Source organism: Sitophilus oryzae, unplaced genomic scaffold (genome assembly GCF_002938485.1).
Source record: "Sitophilus oryzae breed Bouriz unplaced genomic scaffold, Soryzae_2.0 scaffold_808_pilon_pilon, whole genome shotgun sequence".
NCBI classification, from domain to species: domain Eukaryota; kingdom Metazoa; phylum Arthropoda; class Insecta; order Coleoptera; family Curculionidae; genus Sitophilus; species Sitophilus oryzae.
Window position 1 is genome coordinate 452,317 of NW_022147426.1, and position 26,926 is coordinate 479,242.

Below are 26,926 nucleotides of genomic sequence, written 5' to 3' on the forward strand. Positions count from 1 at the left end.
TAATAAAAAATTTACAGGTTTCTTTATTCAAAATAGTAGAAAACTGTAATTACAGAAATTTATTACAGGTTTCTTTATCCGAAATTGTAGAAAACTGTAATTGCAAAAGTTCTTTTACAGGTTTCTTTATCCAGAATTGTAGAAAACTGTAATTACAGACGTTTTTACAGGTTTCTTTATTATTTTATAATTCATTTGTCAAATGTCATCGGACAAAAGTTTAAAATTAAAATCCACAAAAAATTTAATGAAAAATCGTTTCAAAATGAACAAGTGTTTATTTAAATTAATGGGAATTAATGGCGATGAATACTAACTTCACCGTTTTAAGCTACAACGAAAGCTTGTTGCGTAAATCGGACGTGGATCTATTGAAGGGGCCTCATTGGCTCAATGACACCATAATTTCATTCTATTTCGAGTACCTAGAGTCGGATTTCTTCAAGAACAACAATTCCTACCTCTTTATCAGTCCAGAAGTAACGCAGTGCATCAAAATATCGCCTCAGCAAGAGCTAAAGGTCTTCCTGGATCCCTTAATTAAAGAAAAGAACCCTAACTTTATATTTTTCGCTCTCAATGATAACGAGCTTACTGAGTACTCAGGAGGGAGTCACTGGAGCCTTTTGGTGTACTCCAGACCAGAAAAAGTAACGTGCCACTATGATTCTTCCAGAGGCAGTAACGAAAACCAGGCTCTAGATTTGGCACAAAAAATCTTGAAATATTTCGGTCTTCACATTGAAGGACGTTACGAAGAAATTCCTTGTTTACAGCAGAATAATGGGTACGATTGTGGCATACATGTACTGTGTAATACCGAACAGTTAGCAAGTTATGCAGGACATTATGGTAAAATTAAAGGCTGTCCCAAGATAACTGCAGATCAAGTACAAGCAAAACGATTGGAGATATTAAAATTAATCGAGAGGTTAAGCAGGTGATCAAATCTTCTCAGGAAATGTATTATATTATTCTTAAAATCGATTAAACTAATTTATTTTTGTATTTGTTTGTATTATTTTAAATAAAACCCAACAAATCCAAACATATTACAAGAGGTAGGTATATTTCATATAAAATATATATAACAGTTGTAAAAATAATACAAAATCTTACAATGATGACCTGAATTATACTATATAGTCTCTTCAAATGTATAAAAATAAAAATAAATCAATCATATATGAGGAAAATTGGTTGTTTTAAATATTTACATACATATAAAAAATATATAGACAATTTTTTCACATTAAATGCAATAGATTCTTATAATATATTGAGATATTTATTATTGTTTGTTGTTTAATTTTATTCATTTTAATTAAATAAAACGATTTGGTCGAAGATTGAGATTTTCTTATAAACAGTGCTAAAAATATTTTAATAACCTTTTTGTTGGCACACCTATTTCACAACGATATACACATAACTTTACGTAAATTTCTAATAAAAATAATTTTTACTGTTTATATTATAATATGTACTTATATAGTGTGTTACACTTAAAAGTATACAGTAATAAATAGAAAATATTGTTTTGTATACTATCTGAGTCAATAATTTGGTAAAAAAGTATCTTGTATATAAAAAAGTATGTAATTTTATAAAAAATGCCGGTAAAATAGTGTTTACTAAATTTTTCCAATGTAGTGGGTCAATTTATGTATCTACAGGGTGGGATTCGTTCAAGTAACACCTTTTGAAAGTGAATATTATACAACACCCTAGACCCAATAGTTGATTTTTTTAATTTAATTAAAAAAACTATCTTTTTTAAGCATCTACTTCTGGAGGAACCCATCCTCCAAATCCTTTTTCTAATTCTCTGGCTACAGCCAGACATAACCTATCGTTACCGTGTTTAGCTATGACCTGGATTCCTATAGGTAGACCGTGTCTGTCCAGTCCCATAGGTACGGCAGTGGCTGGCAGTTTTAGGACATTGACCAATCCTGAAATATTAATATCTTGTAGACAGAGAACAAAAAATAACCAAAAGAAAAATCGGTCCAGTGAGGCAGGGAAGATTTCGTCACATGACATCCAAAAATACCAGACAAGTGCTGACCAAGACTATATTTTTTATGATTTAATTAGAAATATATAGTTTTGGCATTTTTCCCGATACTTAGAGTATAAAAAAATAGCAAACAACAACTGTCACTGTTATGTATTCTCTTGATGGACAGACTTTAGTTAAAATAAAGTGCGATTTTGGACGAACCTAGCCATAAAAGGTAATCTACATATATAAAATGCTAATGTTTATCTGTGTCGTCTCTACTGAAGTAACGACTTGCTCTAGAAAGTTGCTTTTTTTACTAAAAGATAGCTAATTGGCTATTCTAAAAACTATCGTCGCCGGATTTTTTGTTTTTCATTTAATTAAAAAAAAAGTATTTTTTTTATGTCGTGGCGGATGCGCCAGGGGCTTCAACTAGTAAATATATATAATAATTCAGAAAACCCTGTATATTGAATACAAAATTTAATAATAGTCACCCAAATATATTATAAGACTAAATACTAGAGGATACTAGCAAAGAGTAGATAAGACAAGAGACGACAGTGAACAAAGAAGTCTAATTTCGCGAGAGAGACGCAGATATATTAAAATTTAAAGGTCCCATGAAGTCCCATTTTGTGTGTTGCCAAGTATATTTCTTTGAAAAATAAACAAGATTTTCTGAAAATAAATTAATAATATAAGTAGGATATAAGTAACGTATGTTAATATGGAAATGTAAATTTTTAGTTTAGGTTGGTTTAGGTTCTTTTTTCGCAATGTACTGATAATATCAAAGAAACAGAATGACTAAGTTGATCGATTTCAAAGATAAACAGATAAAATCTCAAAATCTGACAACGGCGTATTTTATCTAATCTAACCTATGATTTTAGGACGCTAATCAGCTGTGCTAAACAGGCTCAAACATAAACAAATCTGGTTAGTTGTTTTCTTGCATTTTTGCCTTTTTAAAGTGTGTTTTTAGAGTTTTTCGATATATTATCGTTTTGAGAGTATTTAAGGTTTAATTTTAGTATCGTTTTTGTTGCGTACTAATTTGTAAATATTGTTAAATATGAATACTGAACAGGACACGAGTAGCAGGAAAAGACGAGATGGTGGCAATGTGTGTGCTTATAAAGACTGCAAAAATAGGTCTTATTCTTCGACAAACATAATATTTCACTCCTTTCCAAAGGATCCTGAAAAGTATTTTTATAGAAATATACTATATAATTATGTTATTAAACTAAATGTAATCCATAGATCGAAGACATGGTTAGAAGCTTGTAATATATTTTTACAAAAAAAATTGAGCAATTCTATTTTTTTCTTCATAAACTCCACATTGTGATTTTACACTTGTTCAAGTCCATATGTAAAAAAAATACACGTAAATAAAACATTTCTTACAAATCGACTTGGTCACTTGATCTTGTTTACCAACGATATACAAAATATTGCTTTTATTATCTTTATTCCCCGACAAATATGTTTCTAATTATAATTTATTTTATATAATATTTAGAAAACTCATTTTTTTTCGTTTCTATTTATTTCTTTACCCATACAGTAACTATTTATAAGCTATACAGGCAAGTTTTAATAATAGTCTATTTCAAATTTCCCGCGAAAAAATTACGAAAATTTAAAGGGACAAGCGAGACGAGGTCACTCTCCCCACCACTCAAACATGAAAGGTACCGCGCGAACTGTCGTCTCTTGTCTTATCTACTCTTTGATACTAGTAAGGAACAGAAATTGAAGCTAAATTTTTGAGATGGAGCTATACAAAATCCACATAAGTCGGTCCTTTTCGTTCAAAAGCTTTGAACAACGCAAGCGCGAGAAGTGCTTCGCGATTAGTAGTTGATTTATTTCATACTAACCAACAGAAGGTAGTCTTCTATCTACCACGTAAATCAATTTAGCGTCTCACTATTCGCGCCTTTACTTATAAATTTAAATTTACTCTCTGACATATTTAAACAAAAACAAGAAACGGATAGATATGATGAATATCGAAAATTGAATTTTTCTTTATTCGGCCCTATAAAGTAATAATTTCACTATATTTTCATTATATTATAGTTTATCTAAAAGCCACACCTGATTGGGGATAGGAAAATGTCCAAAATTTTACTGAAAACCATTTTTCTTAACAAAATAACAAAGAAAATTGAGAGCAGATGGAAGTTTGACATTTGATATATCCTTCTTTCTCTCTCCTATGTAATGAGAGAGACAAATATATTCTAGACCTTATCTAGAAATTTGAAAATTTACAACGTTGCCATATCTTCTATTTTTTTGAGTGATTAGAGATTTTAAATAAATTACCTATTATGAGATCGACAATAATTAAATATACCTACCTATATCCACAAAGTTACGCGGAAGAGTTTTGATTGCATTGGTTTGAACTTCTATGCGGATGGGGTTAATTTTTTTTTGTTATATTATATTTATAACCACGAAGTTGCACGAAAGAGTTTTGATTGCATTGGTTACAACTTCCATGCGGAGGGTGTTAATCTTTTGTTGTTATATTATATCAAAAAAAGATTGACCTCCGCCGCAAAGAAGTTATATAAAGACTATTTATAACCACGAAGTTGCACGGAAGAGTTTTGATTGCATTGGTTTTAACTTCTTTGCGGAGGGGGTTAATCTTTTTTTTTATATAATATAACAACAAACGATTAACACCCTCCGCATGGACGTTGTAATTAATGCAATCAAAGCTCTTTCGTGCAACTTCGTGCTTATAAATAGTCAGATCTCGTTGGTAAAAGAGCAATAATTGCATAATTATCATGGGAAATTCCATAATTATTATGGGTTTCCCATAATTATTATGGGAAAGAGCCGTTCTTCTGGCGACTGCCTTTCGTAATCCCAGAGCGAAAAACACACGCTAAATTTAGGTTTAGCATTGGCAACGTTGCTTCAAATGCCAGAAACACATAACCCAACATTTTCAGATTGTTTACAAATTTATTTTAGCAAATTTTCCTCTATTATGCATAGAATTGGTTAAAAAAGTAATAAAAAATAGCAATAACATCATTGTTTATTGAATACCTAACAAAATATGTGCTAGAAAATCTTAAAAATATGAGAAATTAAGAAAAGTTCGATGCTGAAATAATTTTCCGTTTTTCTGAAAAACGGTAAGACCTTAAGACCAAGTTCAGATTCGTAATCTACGACCTCAAAATAGGGTGTATACCAATTTTGGTGAAAATCGGACGATCTTCAGTTTTCCCAATAATTACCAAAATAATATTATATTATACCTAAGTTATTAATATTTAGAGTTCAAAATAGTGCGCGGACAGTTGACAGCGTTCAACGATGAAATAGACCAATCAGATCGTTTTATTTGGTGCGTGCGCACGAAAATCCTGCTAAACGAAAAGGATAAACTTATACAAGATTGATATTCCTGTTTCTTTTCTTTGGCTTCACTTTCCACTCATTGTGTAAATGCGGTACTAGCAATATATTCTTATAATATATTTGTACCTACCTGTATATGAGAAATTAAACGGTTTTACTAGGGGTTCGTTGTGATAGGGCGCTGAAGTGGGATGGGTTGGATATAAAAGCACTCCATCGTCCCCTAATAAGTCTATCACTTCTAATCTGAGGGCGTCCCTTTCTTTCAGAAGGAACTGATGTTTTTCGTCTCCATATCTTTAAGAAAAAAAAAAATAAAAATGATGAGACAAAAGTCCAGAGATATACAGTATGTCCCCGGATTGTCTTCACAAGAGTTAAAACTTTTTTATTATTGGCATTTTAAGAAAAATGCATGCTTCATAAAAAATGCTGCATGTTCTAAAATGGTTAATCCCGTTTATACTTTTCGAAATTTCCATACCGTTTTAGAGAAAATTAGGATCTTAGATCTACAAATGAGAAAAATTATCAGATTTGGCAACACTGCGCAGGACAGCGGTCCAAACCGACGAAATTAAAACACGCGTTACTTCCTTATTCTGTCTCTTTCTTACATACTGGTCATCAGTCATTGTGGTCTGCAGAGTACTTGGAAAATATGATTTTGTCTAAGGTAGGCATTGCCTTTTTGTGGTATTACGAGCCCTAACAACTATATGCTGGGACAAGGTCATATTTTGGAATTATTGCCCTGGTTTTTGAAAATGACTGAAAAATATATGTTTAATTTTTTAAATATAAACATAGCCATATATCCTGAACAACTTGACAATATTTTTATGAATTTGTAAATCAATCCATATTTAGAGTAGCGGATTTTGTTCATAAAAGGACAAATTTGCCTGGCAATTAAATGTTGGGACAAGTATTTTTAAATAATTAATATCATAGGCGGCTTTGCTATAAACGTCACAAATGTCACAAACTGTTTACTTCAGCATTGACAGCTTGTAAGTGACTCGATACTTTGAGTAGTGAGACTTACTGTAAGTAATTTTAATTTTTTTAATTTTCAATTTTGTTAATTTAATCCAAAGTAATGGTCCGTGGAAAAGCTCCAAATCAAAAACTACGCGAAATTATCATTCGTCAATACAGTACGGGAAAAACCATTCGAAAAATTTCTGATGATTTAAGTATTCCAAAAACCACGGTCTTTAATATAATAAAAAAATACGGCGAATCTGCCAGTGTGGGCGTTAGAGGTAAAAGTTCGGGAAGGCCAAAAGTTGCATCTCAGAGAGATTTACGAAATTTAGTAAAAATTTGCAAGTCTGCGAGAAGAAGTACTCTTCGCGAAGTAACAGTTAAATGGAATACTGTAACTGGATTAAATATATCAAGAGAATGTTGCCGAAAATACATCCATAAATGCGGTCTGGGGTTTTACAAGGTAAACTTTTATTTTGTGTGGATAATCAATTACCTGAAGATTATTGATACAAATTCTTATTTAGGCCAAAGAAAAACCGCTACTGACAGAAATACAAAAGAAAAATCGCTACAATTGGGCAAAATCTAAATTATCGTGGACACAAAATGATTGGAATAAGGTCATATTTAGCGATGAGTCTAAATTTGATGTTTGCGTTGGAGATCATCGAAAAAGAATAATACGAAATAAAGCAGAAGCCTTTCATAAAGATTGCTTAAAGAGGGTTGTTAAATTTCCTAAGGGGATTATGGTTTGGGGTTGCATGTCAGCAAGAGGTTTGGGCAAATTAAATTTTATAGATGGCACTGTTAACGTCCAAAAATATCAACAAATACTTGAGACCTCACTTTTGCCTAGTGCTCAAGAATTGTTTCCAAACGAAGACTATATTTTTCAACAAGATTGAGCATCGTGCCATTCAGCAAAATCAACTAAAAATTGGTTCGGTAATAATAATATAAAAGTTCTATCCTATCCTGCAAGTAGTCCAGACCTCAATGTTGTAGAAACTGTGTGGCATAAAATGAAGCAATATTTAAGAAACCACCCTCAACGAACAATTTTTGATTTGCGGACAAAACTGCAGGAAATTTGGGATAATTTTTCTCCTCAAATGTGATAATCTTTGGTAAATACAATGCCATTAAGAATTCAGGCAGGGTGCAGCCACACTATCCTAAAAACGGCGTATCGGCGTAACGGGCGTAATGACCTTGAATGGATTTCCAGTAATTCTATTGGCTGAAACATTCATCTGTCAGAAATTTTATCTGTCAAATTCATCTGTCAAAAATTTCAGCCAATAGAATTACTGGAAATCGATTCAAGGTCGTTACGCCGTTACGCCTCAAATGTGCCAATCTTTGGTAAATACAATGCCATTAAGAGTTCAGGCAGTTGTTAAGGCGAAAGGTGATGTAACTCCGTATTAAACAAATTTCTTGGTGTGCTGTCCCAATATATAGTTGTCAGCAAATTTGGCTTGATTTTGGCAAAATAAGCTATTATCAAAAGTGATTTGTTTGCAAAGTTATAAAAATATAGTAAAATTGTCTAGATCATATTGTAATGTTTGAATTTAGAATACTAAAGAAAATAAATTGAGTCGTTTTAACAAATTACTATTTTTATTACAAAAAAAGACCTTGTCCCAACATATAGTTGTTAGGGCTCGTATTAAACAGTGTATTATAGTTTCTTTCATTTTATTTTCCATGTTATAATTTATTTTCTGTTGAAAACTTACTTGCAACCTCCTTTCTCTACTAGACAGGTGGCTAGGGCGATAAATGTATGGTCAGATAACCTGAAAATCCACTTGAGCATTTCCCAATAAGGATTTATGCAACCCTTCAGGTTGGTCAGCTGATTAGGAAAGGTTGGACCCGAGGGAGATTTCATGGCGGCGAACCACATAGGCGCGCTAAGAATAAATTGCTTCAAAGAAACCTAAAAAAAGCCATGAAAAAAAAACATTTAAAAAATGAATGAAAAAAAATTGAAATAAAATATTTTTTGGCAGATATACAGGGTGTATCTTAAGTAAGTGCAGGTATTTGAACTGATTATTGAAACATGCCTATATGAGCGAATAACTTTGAATAATAGCAGGTATATTGTATTATTAAGAGTAAAAATAACACTTTTTTTGACATTCAGCCGAAGCACAAAAAGTCATTTTTACCCGGAATAGAACATGCTATTTTTTTTTCAAACGCCACAAATAATTTTTTAAACAATTTCAAACGTTCGAAATAATATAAAAAGCTTTAAAAATAATACCAGAGATCATACAGATTATAAACTTTGTTTTTTCTTTATAGTTTTTCGAGGTTCCAATTTTCAGAATCGGGCACTAGTTAGGTAACTAGTTTGCGCACATAGCACGCCCACTTATGGCCTCTAAAATTGTGCACCGCGCCTGACCGGCACAGTTATTAGAGAGATATCGGAAAACCGAATAGCGTCAAGCAGTATTTACGCGTACCTTATCATGGTTACGATATGCGCGAGTCAATTTTTAACGCAACACCCGCTAATAACGTTACCGCCTGACGTAATTTGCGGATCAATTACACTAAGCGCTATTTCTAAATAACGTTTAAAAATTGCTTAAATGGGCATGTGCGGGTACATTTGACAACCGGGACCGGTCGGCGAGCGGCGAGATTTTATTTTAGGTTATGTTTGAATTGTTTTGAATTATTACTTTAGTTTTATTAGGTAATTTGATATTTAAGTAGCTGGGATTAGTTTTAATTAAATAAATATGGCCCAAAATATGGATTCCGCCTCTTCCAATATTAAAGAGCCTATAAAGAGGCTTAGGTTTACAGCAGATGACGACTTAGTCCTTCTAAGAGAACTTGTTGCCCTAAACCCACTGGCAGACGTTGAACAATAAAGCACTGGAAATAAGCACTTTAGCCCTTTAGTTTTAAAATACCTAGTAAACAAAACAATTTCAAAGTTTTAAATTCAAAGTTAGGTTAAGTTTAAATAGCGGACGCGACACGAACAGAATTCTTTCCGATCCGATAACTATAAATGAAGAGAGTTAATACCACCTCACGTAAAAGGAAATAAGCCTTATTAACGTCCATGCACGCTATTCGGTTTAGCGATATCTCTCTATTACGCTGTTTATTGTTATTTTACGCGAGTTTATTTTTGTGCACAGGAAATTTTACTCGTTTGCACATCGTCATAAAAAAACAATTTTCGTACCACGAATTAGGGATAAGATTTTTATCTGCATAGATATAGTATACCTAATCTGTGATAATACCTTGTATGGAATTATACAGGGTGTTTCAAAACAAATGCGAAAAACTTCAGGGGGTGATTCCTTGTTCAAAATAAAGGGTAGTTTGCTTCATAAACGTTGGGTCAAAAGTCAACCATTAGGGAGATATTGCGGTACAAAGATGGCGGAAAAATAATGTTTTTATTTTTATCTTGAAAACGAAAGAGATAGACTAATGAAATTTTATGGAAGCATTACTGTTATGAAAACACACTTTCTGGTAATTTTTCACTTTTTTAAAATGAGTGGAAGGGGTTGAAATAAACTACCCCTATCGTTCTTGTTAACGAAAAAATCTTATCAAACACATGCAAAAAATTAATTTGGATAGTTTAGTTTGTTTAGAAACTTTTTTATCTCTTGTATTTTTTGATAAAACTCACCGATTTGAAATTAAAAAATAAAATGTAAAGCATTACATGTCAGGACAAAAAACATTTTCTGATAAAGAATCTAGTGGGCTGCTGTAATTTTTTAGGAAAAAATCTAGTCGGCCGCTGTTACTTTTAGGATGTTCCTAATATTATTTTATTTGACATTACTCTACTGCAATACGTTATTATCTAGATGATTATTATTATCGTTATTATCACTAGATTCTTAATCTAAAAATGTTTTTTGTCCTGACATGTAATGCTTTACATTTTATTTTTAATTTCCAATCGGTGAGTTTTATCAAAAAACACAAGAGGTAAAAAGTTTCTAAACAAACTAAACTATCCAAATTAAAGCATTTACATGTGTTTGATAAGATTTTTCTTTAAATTTCGTTAACAAGAATGATAGGGGTAGAGAAAGTGTGTTTTCATAACAGTAATGCTTCCGTAAAATTTCATTAGTCTATCTCTTTTCGTTTTCAAGATAAAAAATAAAAACATTATTTTTCCGCCATCTTTGTACCGCGATATCTCCCTAATGGTTGACTTTTGACCCAACATTTATAAAGCAAACTACCCTTTATTTTGAACAAGGAATCACCCCCTAAAGTTTTTCGCATTTGTTTTGAAACACCCTGTATATCAAGAAACTATGGTTACGCTCGTTGAATTTGACACTTGATGTCAGATGTATAAAATATTTTCGTACTTTTATGCCTAGGCGTTAAACTGACTCTTTTATATTGTCAATCACGTCGCAAAAATTAATACGTTTGTGACGTTTGAATTTTTTTTGCAAATATACAGGGTGTCCTAAATAAGTGCAAATATTTAACTGATATTGATTATTGAAACATGCCTATATGAGCGAATAACTTTGAAGGGAAACGCAAAAGTAAACATGTGATTATTTTTGTGCCTACTTATTTACAACCTGTATACTAAAAAAATAGCTCACTTTTTTTGACATATATCATCTTTTTGGCATTAATAATAAGTATCATCTATTTTTAACAATCTTAAAAATAAATAAATGTTGGGCATTTAAAAAACACTCTGTATAGACAATAATGAAATATATGTCGTGACTCATCTTGATAAATGACATAGTCCAATTCCGCTTCGTTTCATAATGAAGCGACAAGCGTTGCCGTGTTGCCTCTACTGTATTAATTATAGTTATTAAGTTAATTAAAAATAAAAACACACGAAACATTTTTCGATATTAAAAACATTGCGCAACACTGTTTTAATTTTATATGAACTGACCTTGCTAGTTTTTATACCGTAGGCCTTATCCAAATGTTTGGAAATCTTCACAAAAAGTTCCTTAATATCAGGCGATACGGGTGAAATAAAATCTGAACCACCGTCAGATTCTTGATAGAAAAATCGGATTTTTTTTATATCGACGGATTCGTCCAATCGCAGGACAGGATTGTTATTGCTGATTACCTAAAAAAAACCAATTATTTCAACATAAAAAAATTCTACAACCCTAGACCATAAGTCACCTAGACACTGTCTTTAGAGAGTGTATCGCGAAGCCAACATAAAACATTATTTGACGTCACTTAAGGGCATAACAGCTTATCTAACGCGTTTTGTCATTGAAAAAAAGACTAAAGAAGACTTCGAAGTCGAGATCGAGAACAGGTTTCAATATGGCTGCTTTTATTTCCAGTTGATTATACAGGGCATGCCAAAAAATTCACAACAAAATTACGAATTTTATGTATTACTGTGTTATTAAGAAAAAGTATATATGGAATTTGTTAGTAGTATGGTCAATGACAAAAGAAAATCACTTTGACATGAGTCAAACGACTGTCAACGGCTGTCATTGTCAATTCTAAATACTAATACTTTTGAAAATTTTTCTAAAGATTTTCACAACCAAAAAAAATACACGAAACAAAATAAATCCGGCTAGAATAATCCCTAACACAATATATTATTGATAACACAAAAATATTTTTCCCCATTTGCTTTGAACTTTTTGATGCACCCTGTATAAGGAAAACTCAACGAACCCAAAAAAAAAATAAATTTGTTCTATGTGCATTATTGCTTGTAAGATACACAAATAAGAAATAAGATTCTAGATAAATGAAATGTTGGCTTCAAAGTCCAGGTTATAAAGTGAGTGTCTAGTTAGTGTATAGTCTAAGGTCCTGAAATAAATATAAATAAATACCTTTAAAAGGGGTAAAAGATCTTCTGCCCTTCTGCATATAGGCCCTAAACCTAAAAATAGATTCTGTTCATCTGTTGCCGGCTCAGGATATTGTCCATGATTGGGAACAGTCAGTGATGATGGTTTATGACCAAAAACCCCTAAAAATTAGTAATTTGCTATATAAGACACTTCGTTTTGCTAAATAAAACATTTTATTTGTTACTAAATTAATATAAGCTTATATCGTCTTGGTTACCCTAAATTACTATAATAAATAACTATTAATTAGTTATCCATACCATTAAAATAAGCTGGCATCCTTATGGACCCCCCTATGTCCGACCCGATACCAAACGCCGACGCTGCGCACGCCTGGGCACACCCCTCGCCTCCGGAAGACCCGCCCACTATCCTACTGGTGTCATAAGGGTTCCTGGTTCTGCCGTGGACCTTGTTGGCGCTCTCCCACCACATACACAGCTCCGAAACGTTGGTCAAACCTATCACTATGGCACCAACGTCTTTTAGGCGAGCTATCACGGTGGCATCTTCCTCGGCGATAATATTTTTGCGACATGCCAACCCTGCCGAGTGAATTAAACCTGGAAATTCGAAAGTTTCAGTGAAATTGTCGTTGAAAATCATTTGCTATTTACCTTTGACAGAAATACAGTCTTTTGTGGTAAATGGAACGCCCAAAAATGGTTTTTCTTTAGCCAATACCTCTTCAGGTATGGTTCCAGAATTGATCAGCACGTCCGCTGCCCTGGCTTCCTTTCTGGCTTCGTCAAAACGATTGGCAACCACGCAATTCAGCAAAGGATTCACTTCTTTTATCCTTTCTATATATGAGTCAAGCACTTGCTCACTGGTTAGCTAAAAATGCAAAAATATTCTGTCAATCATTTTTTATAGTTATAATTCACCCTGTATATACCGAGGGATATAACGAATTTTTTTTAAATTTGGCTTTGAAAAAGAAATTAGTATATTGAGTCTAAAAATGATCATATTTTATACACCACACTGTAGCTAATTACACTACAACGTTAACGTAAAAATATATGTTTTCGAATCACCCTGTATACAATAATTGAATTTAGACAAGGAGAGTGTGTATATAGTCATTGGAAATCACGACACTGGGTAACCTTGTATGTATAGATCGAGCAGTTTTATTATTAAATATTTTTTATTATTTCTAAATGTTTGGTTTAATAGCATTATTCAGATTGGGACAACCTGTATAGCGGACTGTAATGAGAAAGGCAGTCCATTATGTGCCATTAGTGACTAATAATTAACAAAAAAAACTGTTCATTAATAAGATACAGGTTTATGATACTTTGTATCTGTTCTGCGCTTTTACTTTGTTTATTAATTTACTGTAGGTATTTATTGTTTTTAATAAATTCATTATTATTAATTTATATGAAAAATATTGAGAAAACTACCAATTTTTTTTTAAAAAAACACCCATTAAAAATTAATATACAAAATTACAAAGATGGAGTTTTGTTTTATAAAATTAATAATAAAAACAAACTCAAAAATATTTTATGAAAAGTAGGTACATAAATTTAAAATTTCGTTTTTTTTCTGAAAACAATTTTCAAAGCATATTTTACGGCATTTTACACACATTTCCCCATTTTTTATGACCCATAAAATCATTTACTGTTCGGTATTAAATTTTTAAATGGTTTATTTTATAGTGGTAATGTCTTATAATGCATATATGTAAATCTATGACACCATGAACTATTTTTAATTTTCCACTCATATTAATTCTTTTGTCACCCAAACGCAACTATACAAACAATTTAAAACAACAAACAAACCTGCTAAACATATTAATGACGTTAAAATAAACTAACTTATATAAAATAACCGAAAAAAAAACTAGTTGAACAAGTATAATGATGTAAAGTTCATTACGCTTTTGAAAGTAAATTTATTTGACTTAAAAATGCGGTTTTTGAGTACCTAATCGCTGTAATTATCTAAAATTTAAATCGAGTATGCTAAAAGAATGTCAAAGCTTATCAAATTATATGTTTAAAAAAAGATAATCGTCACTGAGAATCAGGTGTCATCAAGCATATAATTTAAAACATCCTGTTTAGGAATATTAAATTAAATTTATTTGAATTGAAGTTAATAATACTAATATTAAAAATAAACATAAAATTTACAGTTCCATTGTTATAAATATTCAAAATAATTACATGTTATATAGTTACATTTTTAAAAAAATTATTATAAGTAGGTACTCACTTTTTTGTTTCGAATTTTCAAAGCCACCGTACTGGCCGATTCCAAAAGCAACAGATCCTTGATTGGGGGCATCGATTCCTTGTTATTTCCATAAATTAAACTGAAAAACCAGTGGCAAAAGACCTCCACAAGCCCGAAAAGAATTCTTGAGATGCCTCGGCAGTACTCCTTTAGGCCGTCGCGTCGTTTTTCCGATCCCATTTTGCCGATTTTCCGTAAAATAAACTTAAAATTTAGTCTACGTCTCTTTTTTACATCGGACCGGACGGTATTCATGCACGCAAAACCGCTAGAAATGCGCTAGAATAAACGAAAATAATTAATTTTTCTCGATGTTGTGGGTGATCGTACGTCCCCCACCATACGGAGAATTTTTTCTACATATGTCAACGTTCGAGGTTATGTTTGAATTTATTTGTGAACTTTTTCTTTTTAATCAATGATCTTTACTGTGAATGAAGTTATTTTAATGACCGAGAATCGAATTTGTACGACACACCTGTTATTTCATAAATAATATATTTATAATTCATTAATTTAGAGTATAAAAGGGAAGTTTAAAATCGATCAGCTGATCCAATGAAAACATCTACAACGTTGTCAAGTCTAATATACCTTTGAAAAAAGAATAATTATATAAATTCTATGTTTAATTTTTTTATATTATTGTTTTAGAGTGATTATTGTGTGATTTTTTAGCGATTGGTGATTTTAAAACGTTGAAAACTTAGAAATAATTACGGTTTTAGTTGAAATAATTTATTACTTGAAGTGATATGGCAACATTGCCAAAATTTCATTAATATTTTACAAGGTTTGTTGTTTTAGGCAAAAAAAGTGTTAAAAAGACCTGTTCCATGCTAATTAATACTAAACTACGGTAATAATCTTTCTAAAATCGACAAATACACCGAAATAAAAACAATACAGTTTGTTATTTCTTAAATTAGAAACCCTTAAAGGACATTTGAACGTGTACGAATCATTCTTTAAACTAGACTTGGTTTATTAACTCGTGAGTGTCGGCAAACGCAAGAAAAACAATGAACGACAAGACTAGAAGTGAGGAAAAGCCCTCAAAGGGCTCTAAAACGGGTACCTTCAAATCTGTTCCAACTTTAGTTCCTCCAGTTCTACGCGAAGTAGGAAAGCTTGCGGTGGGTGTTGCTTCAGTCAGCTCTAGCTCTGGATCAGCTACAGGTAAGTTTCATGTGGTGTTTTATGCAGGTGTTTCTGTTGTTTGTTTAAAAAAAAACAATTGAATAATGTTGCAATAATTTTTAAAGGTTATGTAGTATATCTGGTTGCATATGTAAAAAATATTTTTGAGGTTTATCAGTGTGTATGTTTAGTTGCCTATAGAAGTTATTTTTAAAAACAGGCAAATACAGGCGGGAAATCAAGTAAATTTCATTAGAATAACGTATTTTATAGTAAATTCGAGGTCCGGGCAGATAAAATTATGTTCCTTTCGCGTGAAAATTGGAAATTTGATGTAAAGTTCCTGTTCTTTGGTGGATATAATGCGATAACACCAACTTTGAACAATTTCGCTGCGTCTGAAGGGTCGCTTATCTCGACTTGCCACACGGAATTGCCGTTTAGTGTGGGAAAATGCGGCTAAAAGGAAAATGGGGAAGTTGCAGCCGCTATACAGACGTCAGTCAGATAATTGATTTTAGGAGAGGGCCTTGCGCGGTTTCTTCAAGCGGAATTAATTCATAAAAGATGTTTTTAAGACCCGAGATTTGGTGCAATCAATTTCAGAAGTTTATAGGTTTTCTCGTTGAAAATTTCTGAAATTTTCGTCAATTATACAGGGTCTGTTATGTATGGAAACGGTCGAATATTAGGTAAAATATAGGAGGTACCGCAAAAAGTTAAATATAAAAGATATAGGGTTTATAAATATCTATTAGCGAGTAATAAATTTATGTATACAGGATCGGTCAGTGGTTTTTGCGGTACCTTGTATATTTTACGTAATAATTGACCGTTTCCATACATAAAAGCGACCCTGTATACAGGGTTGTTCACCACATACGACGCGGAGTATTGTAGCTAAACGGCTAGATTTTTACAAATTGTAAGTTTTGGGTTCGTTGAAGGACTATTAGAGCTACAATTTAAAAATATTTTTACAAGATACAGAGTGTCCCAAATAAATAAAAAATATCAAAGTTGTATTTTTTTAAATAGAACACCCTATATATTATTGCATTTTTAGTTTCTACGATTAAAATAAAGGTAAATTTGATTAAGGTTTATTACACTTAAACCTTACCGTTTTTGAAATATCTTCAATTTTGTGAAATTGCAGTATAAATTTAAAGGCTTCATTTCTCCGAGGGTATCAAAGTTTTTAATACTAAATATTTACTGAAATTTATTTATTGATCAGTTATTGTATTGCAATAATAAAAACTTTACTACCTTATACAGAGTGTCTAAAAAATTATTTTAAATAATTACTAGCTTTAAACGGCAATAACTTGTTTAATTTAAATGGAACACCCTGTATATTTTATGCGAATCAGATGCACAATTTAATTGTCTATCAAATTGTATTATACCATTTTTTACCTATCTCTTCAAGTTTCCGTAGAAAATGCATTTTCTTGTAATTTAGAACTCATTTATCAATATACCCATGGAATACTGACGTTTTAGATCATTTTTAAAGATGTACCAAATTTTTAAAGAGTACAGATACTAATATTGTCGATATAGTTCGTTTATTTCATTAAAAATTAAAAAAAAAACTGTTTAAATATTTGTTAAAGAGGACCAATTAATATGATTTCAGTATTCAAACTACATTAATTGACTGTTTGCGTTGATTAATAATAATTGCTCCAAAAACTGAATTATGTATGTATATTAGAAAGTGTGGTAAAAAGTAACACCTTAAAAATTATATTTAATTTTTTGACAAATGCTTATTTATAACAACAGAAACGTTCATTTTCATAACTTATTATTATATCGATTTCTGATTCAAATCCACATTTATTTAGAATAATTTATTAACGAACACAATTAAGTATGTAGTTAATTAGTATTTGGGCGGAAATACTGGTGGTATATTTAATTAATGGTATACTCTTTTATAAAAATTGAAATAGTTTTCTTTTAGCATACAAATGGGCTAGTAATATTATCGTTTTAGTAAAAACGATAATATTCCTAGTCTGTACATTTTGTACATTTGTTGTTATAAAAACAATCTAAAATGTCAATATTCCATGGGTATATTGATAAATGAGGTCTAAATTATAAGAAAATGCATTTTCTACGAAAACTTGAAGGTATAGGTAAGAAATGGTATAATACAATTTGATAGACAATTAAATTGTGCATTTGATTCTCATAAAATATACAGGGTGTTCTATTTAAAGTAAATAAGTTATTGCCGTTTAAAGCTAGTAATTATTTGAAATAAATATTTAGACACTCAGTATAAGGTAGTAAAATTTTTATTATTGCAACACAATAACTGATCAATAAATAAACTTCAGTAAATATTTAGTATTAAAAACTTTGATACCCTCGGAGAAATGAAGCCTTAAAATGTATACTGCAATTTCACAAAATTGAAAATATTTCAAAAACGGTAAGGTTTAAGTGTAATAAACCTTAATCAAATTTACCTTTATTTTGATCGTAGAAACTAAAAATGCAATAATATACAGGATGTTCCATTTAAAAAAATACAATTTTGATATTTATTATTTATTTGGGACACTCTGTATCTTGTAAAAATATTTTTAAGTTGTAGCTCTAATAGTCCTTCAACGAACCCAAAACTTACAATTTGTAAAAATCTAATCGTTTAGCTACAATACTCCGTGTCGTATGTGGTGAACAACCCTGTATAGTGGTTTCATTTTATTTTGTCACACTTTTAACTTTTTGAGTTAAAAGGTCCATTAAAAGTTTAAATTGTAGGGTTTTTGCTGTCAAGGACTGTACAATTTTTCATATTTTTTAATAAAACAAGCTACCTATTAAAAAAATATTTCTTTATTTTAATTTCTCACTTTAATTCACTTTTTCTTTGACATTCTTAGCTCTACCAGTCTTACAACATAAAATCTTACAACCTAACTTAACTAAATACACTAAAACGAGTACTATACCAGCTAAAAACCCCATAATATCAAGCAGGTAGTACTCGAACCACGACTGATTCACTCCATTGACCATCAAGTGTCTAGCACCCTTGTTTCTAATAGCGTACTCTACCCAATACACCACACTCTCCATAGGTTTCAGTGGCCTGTCATGGTACAGCTTAGACCTCCTTCTGGCATTTTCCCTGTATTTCTTGTTATTTAACAGCTCCTCTATAAGTTCACTAAGCATTTTTTCGGAGAACTTTTCAGCATTGTACGCAATCTGTAGGCCGTATCCAAACTGGACAGCTTTAAAGGCATTTGCGAACTGGTCAGCAAATACCGGTATAGCCAGGATCGGTACTCCGTGGTATATTGTCTCTGTGGTACTCAGGAGCCCGCCGTGTGTTATGAACAGTTTGATATTCGGATGGGCTGAAAATTATATCGAGGATTAGAATATACAGGGTGCTAAATGAATAAGTGCGTAAAAAAATATGAGGTGATTCATTATCGACTTGATATACAGGGTGCTCCGAACTGTATTCCGGAAACTTCGGCATCATATTCTGCAGATAAAAATAAGTAAAAAAGTTCGTATAAATGTATGTCTTAAAATTCTTAGTTTCGGAGATACAGGGTGTAGAAATTTTATGTTTATTTTGATTTTTTCCAATTAATTTCCGAAGTAACGTTTTTTTGATGTCAATATTACTCGTACTTGCAGAGGGCGCCATCTACATATTTTTTAACTGGTATGAACAGTAATAACTTTTCGTCCGTACCTGTATAAAACTACTGAGTAGAAAAATATATATTTACGTATTAATAAAAAGTAATATATTACTACCATTGGCATCCCGTGAGATTTGAACCACAGACCATCCGCTTACGAAGCGATAGCCTCAGCTAGAGGTGGGAATTCTAGTTCCTTGGGAGGAACTAGTTCCTTAGTTCTAGTTCCTCCAGAGGAATAGTTCCTTGAACTAGATCTTTAGTTCACAATAGTTCCCGACTACCATTGGCATCCCGTGAGATTTGAACCACAGACCATCCGCTTACGAAGCGATAGCCTCAGCTAGAGGTGGGAATTCTAGTTCCTTGGGAGGAACTAGTTCCTTTGTTCTAGTTCCTCCAGAGGAATAGTTCCTTGAACTAGGTCTTTAGTTCACAATAGTTCCCGACTACCATTGGCATCCCGTGAGATTTGAACCACAGACCATCCGCTTACGAAGCGATAGCCTCAGCTAGAGGTGGGAATTCTAGTTCCTTGGGAGGAACTAGTTCCTTAGTTCTAGTTCCTCCAGAGGAATAGTTCCTTGAACTAGGTCTTTAGTTCACAATAGTTCCCGACTACCATTGGCATCCCCCTTGCTTGCTAATGCGTTTAGTTGTCAGTCAGAACTATTCACAGTATGATCTGTATAATTTTTATAATGTACGGAGATATAACGAGACCTGTAATTGTGTATATTAAAAACATATAGGTAAGTTTTATTGCAGATAAAAAAAAATAAAAAAGAAACTCAAATTAGAGTTTAAAAAACTGTCACAAATCAATTGGAGCAAATATTACAAAAATTTTACGAAAAAAAAATTGTCTAAAAATTCAGAATATCTACTTCGTTTTATAAGATATTTCTGAATTTTAGGGACCTAAAGTGAAACATTTTACCACATTACTGTGGTAATTACGCCGGCTGTGGCAATAGACAATGCCGAATCCATCGTCGTCGCCTTCTATTATATCTCGGATCTGCCGACTGAATAGATTCCCGTGAACTAGTCTTTTAATTAGTTCCTCTATGTCCGGATCCGATAACATACGGCTGGCACTCCCCACGCCTGCCTAGCATCAATCGCGCTGGCTCAAAAAACTGCCAGACACCAATTTTCATCCAAATATTAGCGTTTATTCAGAAATTATTTAGAAAAAATCGAAATAAAAATGAAACTTCTACACCCTGTATCTCCGAAACTACCAATTTTAGACATACATTTATACAAACTTTTTTACTTATTTTTTAATACAGTTCGGATCACCCTGTATAAAGTTGTGTATGATTTTGACCTAAAAAAATACCTAATATATCCTGCTGAGGCATCCAACTCCTTATAAGAACATTCTCAGGCCTTTTAGGTAGTTCCTCCTCAAATTTCCACAGTACTTTCTGTTTAAGCTTTCTAAAAACGTCCAAAAACATTTTTTTCTTCTCAACTGACATATCCTTGCTTTTCAAATTCGAACCCATGCTAAAATAAATTACCCCATCCTTAGCATTATCCAGGAAATCTTGTAGATCTTTTGGCAGAGCTTTAGGAGGGTCCACGTGGTACCCACCTACCTCCACCATGTTTGGTACCATTGGTACCGCCTGAGCGTAGCTGGTATGCGAGTTGGCCAACACCAAAGACACTAGTTTTTGAAGTTCTGTGATTGGGGGAGCTTCTGGGAAGGCTTTCTCCAAGATTTCTTGCTGGAGTGGAGTGGAGTAGTATGTTCTTAATGCTGATTCTCCCGCTGAAACTAGGAGGTTTTCTAGACGTTTGAAGAAGCCCATTCCGTGGTCTAGGTCGGCCTGTACGAAGAAATGGGGGGCGTAGGAGAGTTCTGGGGGGTTCCCCACCACAAAATTTACCTGAAAAGTGATCCAATGAGGTTTTTTAATATCATCTTCAAACAGGGTTGGGTAACGACGCGTAAAAAAACAATTTTCTACGTGTATGTAGAAAAGTGCGTAGAAAATGTAGAATATTAGGTAGAAAATGTACAAAATCAATATTACACAGGTACAAAATTAATTTTGTATATTTGAAGCCGTTTTGTCATACTTTAGAAATTTCTTCTTTTGGTGGCGCCCTCTACTAGTAGGAGTCATATTAATCTTCATCCAAATATTTTGGTTACTTCAGAAACTATTTGGAAAAAATCGAAATAAAAATGAAAATTCTACACCCTGTATCTCTAAAACTAAGCATTTTAGGACATTCATTTATCCGAACTTTTTTACTTATTTTTATCTACAGAGTATGCTTCCGAAATTTCCGGAATACAGTTCGGACCACCCTGTATAGGTAAATAAACAGTCCACTCCACCTTTTAAGCATTTTCTTATTGACTTTGATAATTATTTTTCTGATATTACATGTACTTGATATGTGCTATACATCGATACTAGTTTTGTACCTTTTATTAACTTTTTAATACTTTTTTTATAATTAATTAGTATGATTACCACCTAAATAAGCAGCATACACCATAGCCGTAGTAAAAAGATTTATCAAAAATATAATTATCTCTTTAAACAGCTAAGTTAAGAAAAATATCTACCACGGCACTGTTTGGAGACATGGCAATTTGATCTCGGGTGTTATTGATCCTTGTAATCTTTAATTATTGACTGAAATAGAAAAAAAAACAAACTCACCAAGGCACTGGGTCCTATGCTACTAAGCAGTATCAAAGGGCATTTGAAAAAATGGGCAAAAACCTTATGCGCTTCGTTGAAAAATTGCTCCATGATCACGGCATCGAATTTTTCACCGGAATTGATCAGTTTTCTTACGTCTGGGTGGTACAAGGTGTTGTTCACCCAGCTGAGCATCAAATGATTGTAGGAAACGATTTTTTCGAGTGAGTTTCTTTTGCTATCTTCGTACAGATCTTCACCTTTCATTCTGACTGAAATTAATTAATAAATTTTTTTAATATTTTTTTAGGTAAAGTTGCTTTTGCTCAGGGGTCAGGGAAAGCGGGTGTGTGGGCGAAGGAAATATATATATTTCAGAAATTTGCCCAAGGCTTAACCCGATCCTGTCGTGTTAAGCCACCACCAAAATTCCAAACACACGAGCTTTGATTAAGGTTTGCAGAGCTTCAGCATTTGTGATAAAATAGCGAACAATTTGTTACAAAACCAGATAAATTATATATCACTGTAATAAAAAAACTTCAATCTATTTTGTTTAAATTTGAAGGCAGGTTTTGCAGGCAGATTTGAAGTGGCAGATTTGAAGTGGAGACTAAGAATCAGTTTGAGTATTTTCCAAGAGTATGGTTTAGGTATGTGGATGATATTTTTGCTATTTTTGACACATATTCAGACACCATAGATAATTAAACGGTTTTATTTAGCTCGACCCGTACGGTATTTATTTATTTGTTTGTTTATTTGGGTCAAAATTAGAAATTGAAATTTAAGTACCTTCCTGTTGTCAGATTGATCTGAAATTTGGTACACACCTTTAGTTCCGATGGCAATACAATATAGTAATATCAATAACATTGTAAATCTAAGATGGCCGCAGGTACAAAATGGCGGATTTCATATTTTTCCACAACCCCCTCAATATGGGTATCAAATGAAAGGGCTACACTAGTAGAATACTGTGATTATGACAAAATTTAAAATCCAAGATGGACGTCGTTACAAAATGGCGTATTAGGTGAGGGCATGAGTAGTCGTGTCCAGAACAGTTGTGTCCAAGATTGTGTGACGTTAGAAGGACAGATAAAAAAATAGGTGATTAGATGTACCTACGTAGTTAGCGGTAGCTTTACCACCCAAGTTAAGGTAATAGGTTAAAACGTGTTGAGGACTGTATGGCATTAGGGTGGCTAAAAATGCAATGTCGCAAGCGTTTTCCCCTCAAGATTGGGCGCCTCTTGTTGTATATTATAGCCTTGCCCCTCTACTGAACCTCTGGGGGGTCGACCGTTAAAATGTCCATTACTCGTGGGAACAACATGGAAACAATAAATAAAAAAAACAAACAAAAATAAAAACGAAACTGCTACACAACGAAAAAGAAGGCTCGAAAAGGCGAAAGAAAAGTATAGAACGAAACGTGCAAAAGAAAGTGAAAATGAAACCTATAGTCGACTACAGAAACGAAGAGAACGGTTAGCAACAGAAACACCTGAGCAACATGATGCCAAGTTAATAGCACAACGTGAGAGGCAAAGGCAGCTGGTAGAGTCAGAAACACCTGAGCGTCATGAGTCTAGGCTGGCATCACAACGAGAGAGACAAAGAGAGCTAATAACATCAGAAACACACACCCGAAAGCCATACAGTTTCCAGCAAAATTCAATTATGGTACGGCTGAAAGAAGGATGTTACCCTTAATTTTGTCATGGGCATCCACCGTCCATAAAATGCAGGGCAGCACAGTCGACCATGCAGTAGTGTATTTGGGCTCAAAATTGTTTGAGGAAGGGCAAGCATACGTGGCTCTAAGTCGAGTCAAGTCTCTGGAAGGGCTATATATTGAGGAATTAGATTGTAATAAATTATCAGGTAAAAAACCATGCAATAATGATGCACTAAATGAATTAAATAGAATGAGGAATATTCGGTAGGCATTTCCGTTAAATACTAAAAACTAGAAAATAAAAAATCGGTAAAAAAACTTTTAAGTTAAACGGTTTTATCTTACGTGCACTGAAAACTAGAAAATAATAATAACAATTAGGTATTTTGAACTTCTAGTTCAGAAATATTTTAGTACTAGGCAGAATAGCTTTTAGGCATATTAGACTAAAATAAAAACGTGGGGCCCCTCTGAAATCCTACCTATGGCAAAGTATATCTTTATATACTTTGGTAGATCATGAGCTCGGCGTTCGCTGGTGAAGCCGCCACGGCTGGTTATTGATTGTCAAAATCTCCAGTTACGATTATAGTAAGTCGATGCAATCCACACTTAGTATAGAAGAAAGTATATCAGCAATAGTTAATGGGCCCCACGTTTTTATTTTAGTCTAATATGCCTAAAAGCTATTCTGCCTAGTACTAAAATATTTCTGAACTAGAAGTTCAAAATACCTAATTGTTATTATTATTTTGTAGTTTTCAGTGCACATAAGATAAAACCGTTTAACTTAAAAGTTTTTTTATCGATTTTTTATTTTACTTCTAAGTTAAATAATCGTTTTCCTTCCATTAAATTTATGCTCGCATGAAATTGAGAACAACGACAGATTACCATTTCTAGATGTATTAGTTATTAGAAATAATAATAATTGCCTGGAATTTGATATCTATAGGAAAAATACCATTACACGCAGATATATTCCTAATGAATTATATCATAGTGTTGAACATAAAATGGCTAGTTTAAATTTCTTAGTTCATAGATTACTTAGTTTTCCACTTTCCAACGAAAGATATGAAATAGAAAGAGATTACATTAGGAATGTAGCTGAGTGTAATGGATATTCTCCTTCACTAATTGATAAAATAATTAGAAAACGTAAGTATAGGTTAATGATTTCTGAAAATTCGACTTTTCAAGTGGAGAAAGATACGTCTAAATATTTTTCGATACCGTTTGATAGAGAGTTATCCCGTCGTCTAAAAGGAATTTTTAAGAATGTCAATTATAAACTTGTGTATAGTGCTAATAATAAATTACAACAATTATTAGGTAATCCAAAGGATAAAACACCTCCACTGAAAAGGTCAGGTATTTATGAAATTTCTTGTAAAGATTGTAATCAGAAATATGTTGGGCAAACTAGAAGTGTAAAAGTGTGTTTTGGTGTATTGTGGTGATTTAGTGTTTTATTTTGGTGTTATTACTCCTTTTATTTTTTAATCATTGGTTCAAACTTATTGAAATTGGTAAAAAACTTACATTGGAAATCTTCCACGAAACCTTCCATTAGAACTTCTTTCCATGTACCATTTTTAGGTACATCCTTCAGCTTGTAAGGAGTTATTATTGTGATATCGTGACCAGCTTCAGCTAAACCTTTCATCAGTTTCGAAGCCAGGATATAGTGGCTTCCTCCAGGCATGGGAAAAACTCCCAGAATTTTCGCACTTTCCACTGATTTTCCACATAATAACAACACAAAGGAACAACAAATGAATGTTAAACAAGTCTTCATCGTGTAACGAACTATACAGTTCTAACTGTTTTTGTAAATAAACAATAATTTTAATCTCTAGATACGAAGGCGTTGAATGATGTCCGATGTTTTTAATAAACGGACTGAAATGCAGTCAAGGTTTTGAACTCTGGCCATCGCTATGCCTTCCTATGGTATTTGGTTGATTGATAGCACAGGCGGAGGTCAAATATTTTGAGTACTGGGGGCCAGAAGCGGCTTAAAACATAATAATATTGTTGTTTGTCGTTTGGATGCCAAAACTTGATAAATTGTTATTTTTTTAGTGTAATTGACGTAGGTCATCTGTTCCTGTTTATTTATTTCTTACCCAATTAATGGTAAGCATAAATAAGGTCATTACTCCCTTGGTGTCTAAGTCCCTGTTGCATAGATAGTCATTGCATTGTCGTGCTTCTTCAGCTTTTTTAATATTTCCTCCGTTTTAGTAGTGTATATGAAAGAGGGATATTAGAGTATTTCTTTTTTTTTCATTGTGGAATGTCATAGATAATGTTTAAAACCAAAATAATTGTTTAGCGTAAAAAAAGGCTGCTTAAAATTATGATTATTCTTATTTTACTTAATATATGCTACGCCACTGCTAATCATGTTTTAATGGTTTTATTTACCTCGTTAGGATATAATCTAAGTTGTGTAATTTCGGTTTATGATTTTTGTAAAATAGTTTTTAAAGCGTCTTCAGTAGGATTGAGTTAGTATTATTGAATAATTCATTTATTTTTATCGATATTTTTGATAATTATCCTTGATTTTGCAACATTGTCATAATTTTTTAATGGTTTTGAAATCTTATGTTGCGGTATCTCAGGTGGCTACTTAAAACATCTGATAATTATGTATAAACAATTTCACATCATTACAAAGATTTACAATAAAGATTTACATCATTAGATTGACATCTTATTATATATACTCTAAACCAGTATATACAGGGTGGTTCACTTTGAAGTAGCTTGACTCTAAGCCCACGGCCACACAGAGAGCGTTTTTTGCGTTTTTAGCGTGAAGCGTCTTTAGCGACTAAAACAAAATAACAGGATTATATAGGAGTGGCCACACCAAAAGCGTGTAGCGTTCGGCGTGTCTCGCAAAAAACGCAAATGAAAACAAATCAGTTTGTTTTCTGTAGCGTCTTTAACGTTTTCTAAGATGAGACCCCGTCATAGGCGGATGTTATATTTAATAATACAATAAAAATAAATTATATAGTATGCATTTTTTTTTTCATTTTAGGGTATTATCTAAAAATATTTTTATAAAGAACATCTACTGTTTAGGAAGATTCTATTAAATTCAAAAATTTGAAGGAAATGTTTGAAAAAGTGTAGTTTGAAATGTTGAA

The 26,926-nt window shown here is 32.5% G+C and overlaps 4 protein-coding genes across 5 annotated transcripts in view; 2 read left to right on the top strand and 2 right to left on the bottom strand.

Annotated features, from left to right (window-relative positions):
• The first annotated feature begins 205 nt into the window (after window positions 1-205).
• Window positions 206-1,008, top strand: LOC115888730 (sentrin-specific protease 8). The gene has a single exon (XM_030908549.1). It carries the CDS (start codon window positions 300-302, stop codon window positions 942-944), a length of 645 nt encoding a protein of 214 aa, XP_030764409.1. The 5' UTR covers window positions 206-299; the 3' UTR covers window positions 945-1,008.
• Window positions 1,009-1,049: 41 nt separating this feature from the next.
• On the bottom strand, window positions 1,050-15,784 carry LOC115888725 (fatty-acid amide hydrolase 2). Of its 2 annotated transcripts, XM_030908544.1 has the most exons (9): window positions 15,650-15,784; window positions 14,551-14,839; window positions 12,930-13,149; window positions 12,573-12,875; window positions 12,292-12,431; window positions 11,364-11,549; window positions 8,158-8,360; window positions 5,544-5,710; window positions 1,050-1,955 (listed from the first exon to the last, which is right to left on the bottom strand). In XM_030908544.1, exons 2-9 carry the CDS (start codon window positions 14,824-14,826, stop codon window positions 1,777-1,779), a joined length of 1,674 nt encoding a protein of 557 aa, XP_030764404.1. In that variant the 5' UTR covers window positions 14,827-14,839; window positions 15,650-15,784; the 3' UTR covers window positions 1,050-1,776. The 2 variants fall into 2 exon arrangements, with proteins under 2 accessions (XP_030764404.1, XP_030764403.1); XM_030908543.1 differs by lacking the exon at window positions 15,650-15,784 and having other exon boundaries at window positions 14,551-14,846.
• LOC115888723 (cytochrome b5 reductase 4) overlaps window positions 14,849-26,926 on the top strand; it is an 88,834-nt gene continuing 76,756 nt past the window's right edge. Inside the window, exon 1 of the mRNA XM_030908542.1 lies at window positions 14,849-15,750. Within this exon, the coding sequence (XP_030764402.1) occupies window positions 15,594-15,750 (157 nt within the window). The 5' untranslated portion in view covers window positions 14,849-15,593. The remainder of the gene's footprint in view (window positions 15,751-26,926) is intronic.
• Window positions 18,556-25,697, bottom strand: LOC115888727 (UDP-glucuronosyltransferase 2C1-like). The gene is made up of 4 exons (XM_030908547.1): window positions 25,305-25,697; window positions 22,094-22,347; window positions 20,749-21,304; window positions 18,556-19,100 (listed from the first exon to the last, which is right to left on the bottom strand). The coding sequence occupies exons 1-4, from the start codon at window positions 25,558-25,560 to the stop codon at window positions 18,592-18,594; spliced, it is 1,575 nt and encodes a 524-aa protein (XP_030764407.1). The 5' UTR covers window positions 25,561-25,697; the 3' UTR covers window positions 18,556-18,591.

Bases quoted from the DNA above. Each gene is read 5' to 3' on its own strand.
- LOC115888725 (XM_030908544.1), bottom strand. From the start codon at position 14,826: ATGAATACCGTCCGGTCCGATGTAAAAAAGAGACGTAGACTAAATTTT. The intron at 8,361-11,363 runs GTCAGTTCATAT...GGCTTTTTTTAG, and splicing joins ACGGTATAAAAACTAGCAAG to GTTTCTTTGAAGCAATTTAT. The intron at 5,711-8,157 runs GTAAGTTTTCAA...TTTTTCTTAAAG, and splicing joins GTAGAGAAAGGAGGTTGCAA to ATATGGAGACGAAAAACATC.
- LOC115888730 (XM_030908549.1), top strand. From the start codon at position 300: ATGGCGATGAATACTAACTTCACCGTTTTAAGCTACAACGAAAGCTTG.
- LOC115888727 (XM_030908547.1), bottom strand. From the start codon at position 25,560: ATGAAGACTTGTTTAACATTCATTTGTTGTTCCTTTGTGTTGTTATTA. The intron at 22,348-25,304 runs GTAAGTTTTTTA...AATTAATTTCAG, and splicing joins TTTCGTGGAAGATTTCCAAT to TCAGAATGAAAGGTGAAGAT. The intron at 19,101-20,748 runs GTATTTTTTTAG...TATAATTTTCAG, and splicing joins GCCTCAGCAGGATATATTAG to CCCATCCGAATATCAAACTG.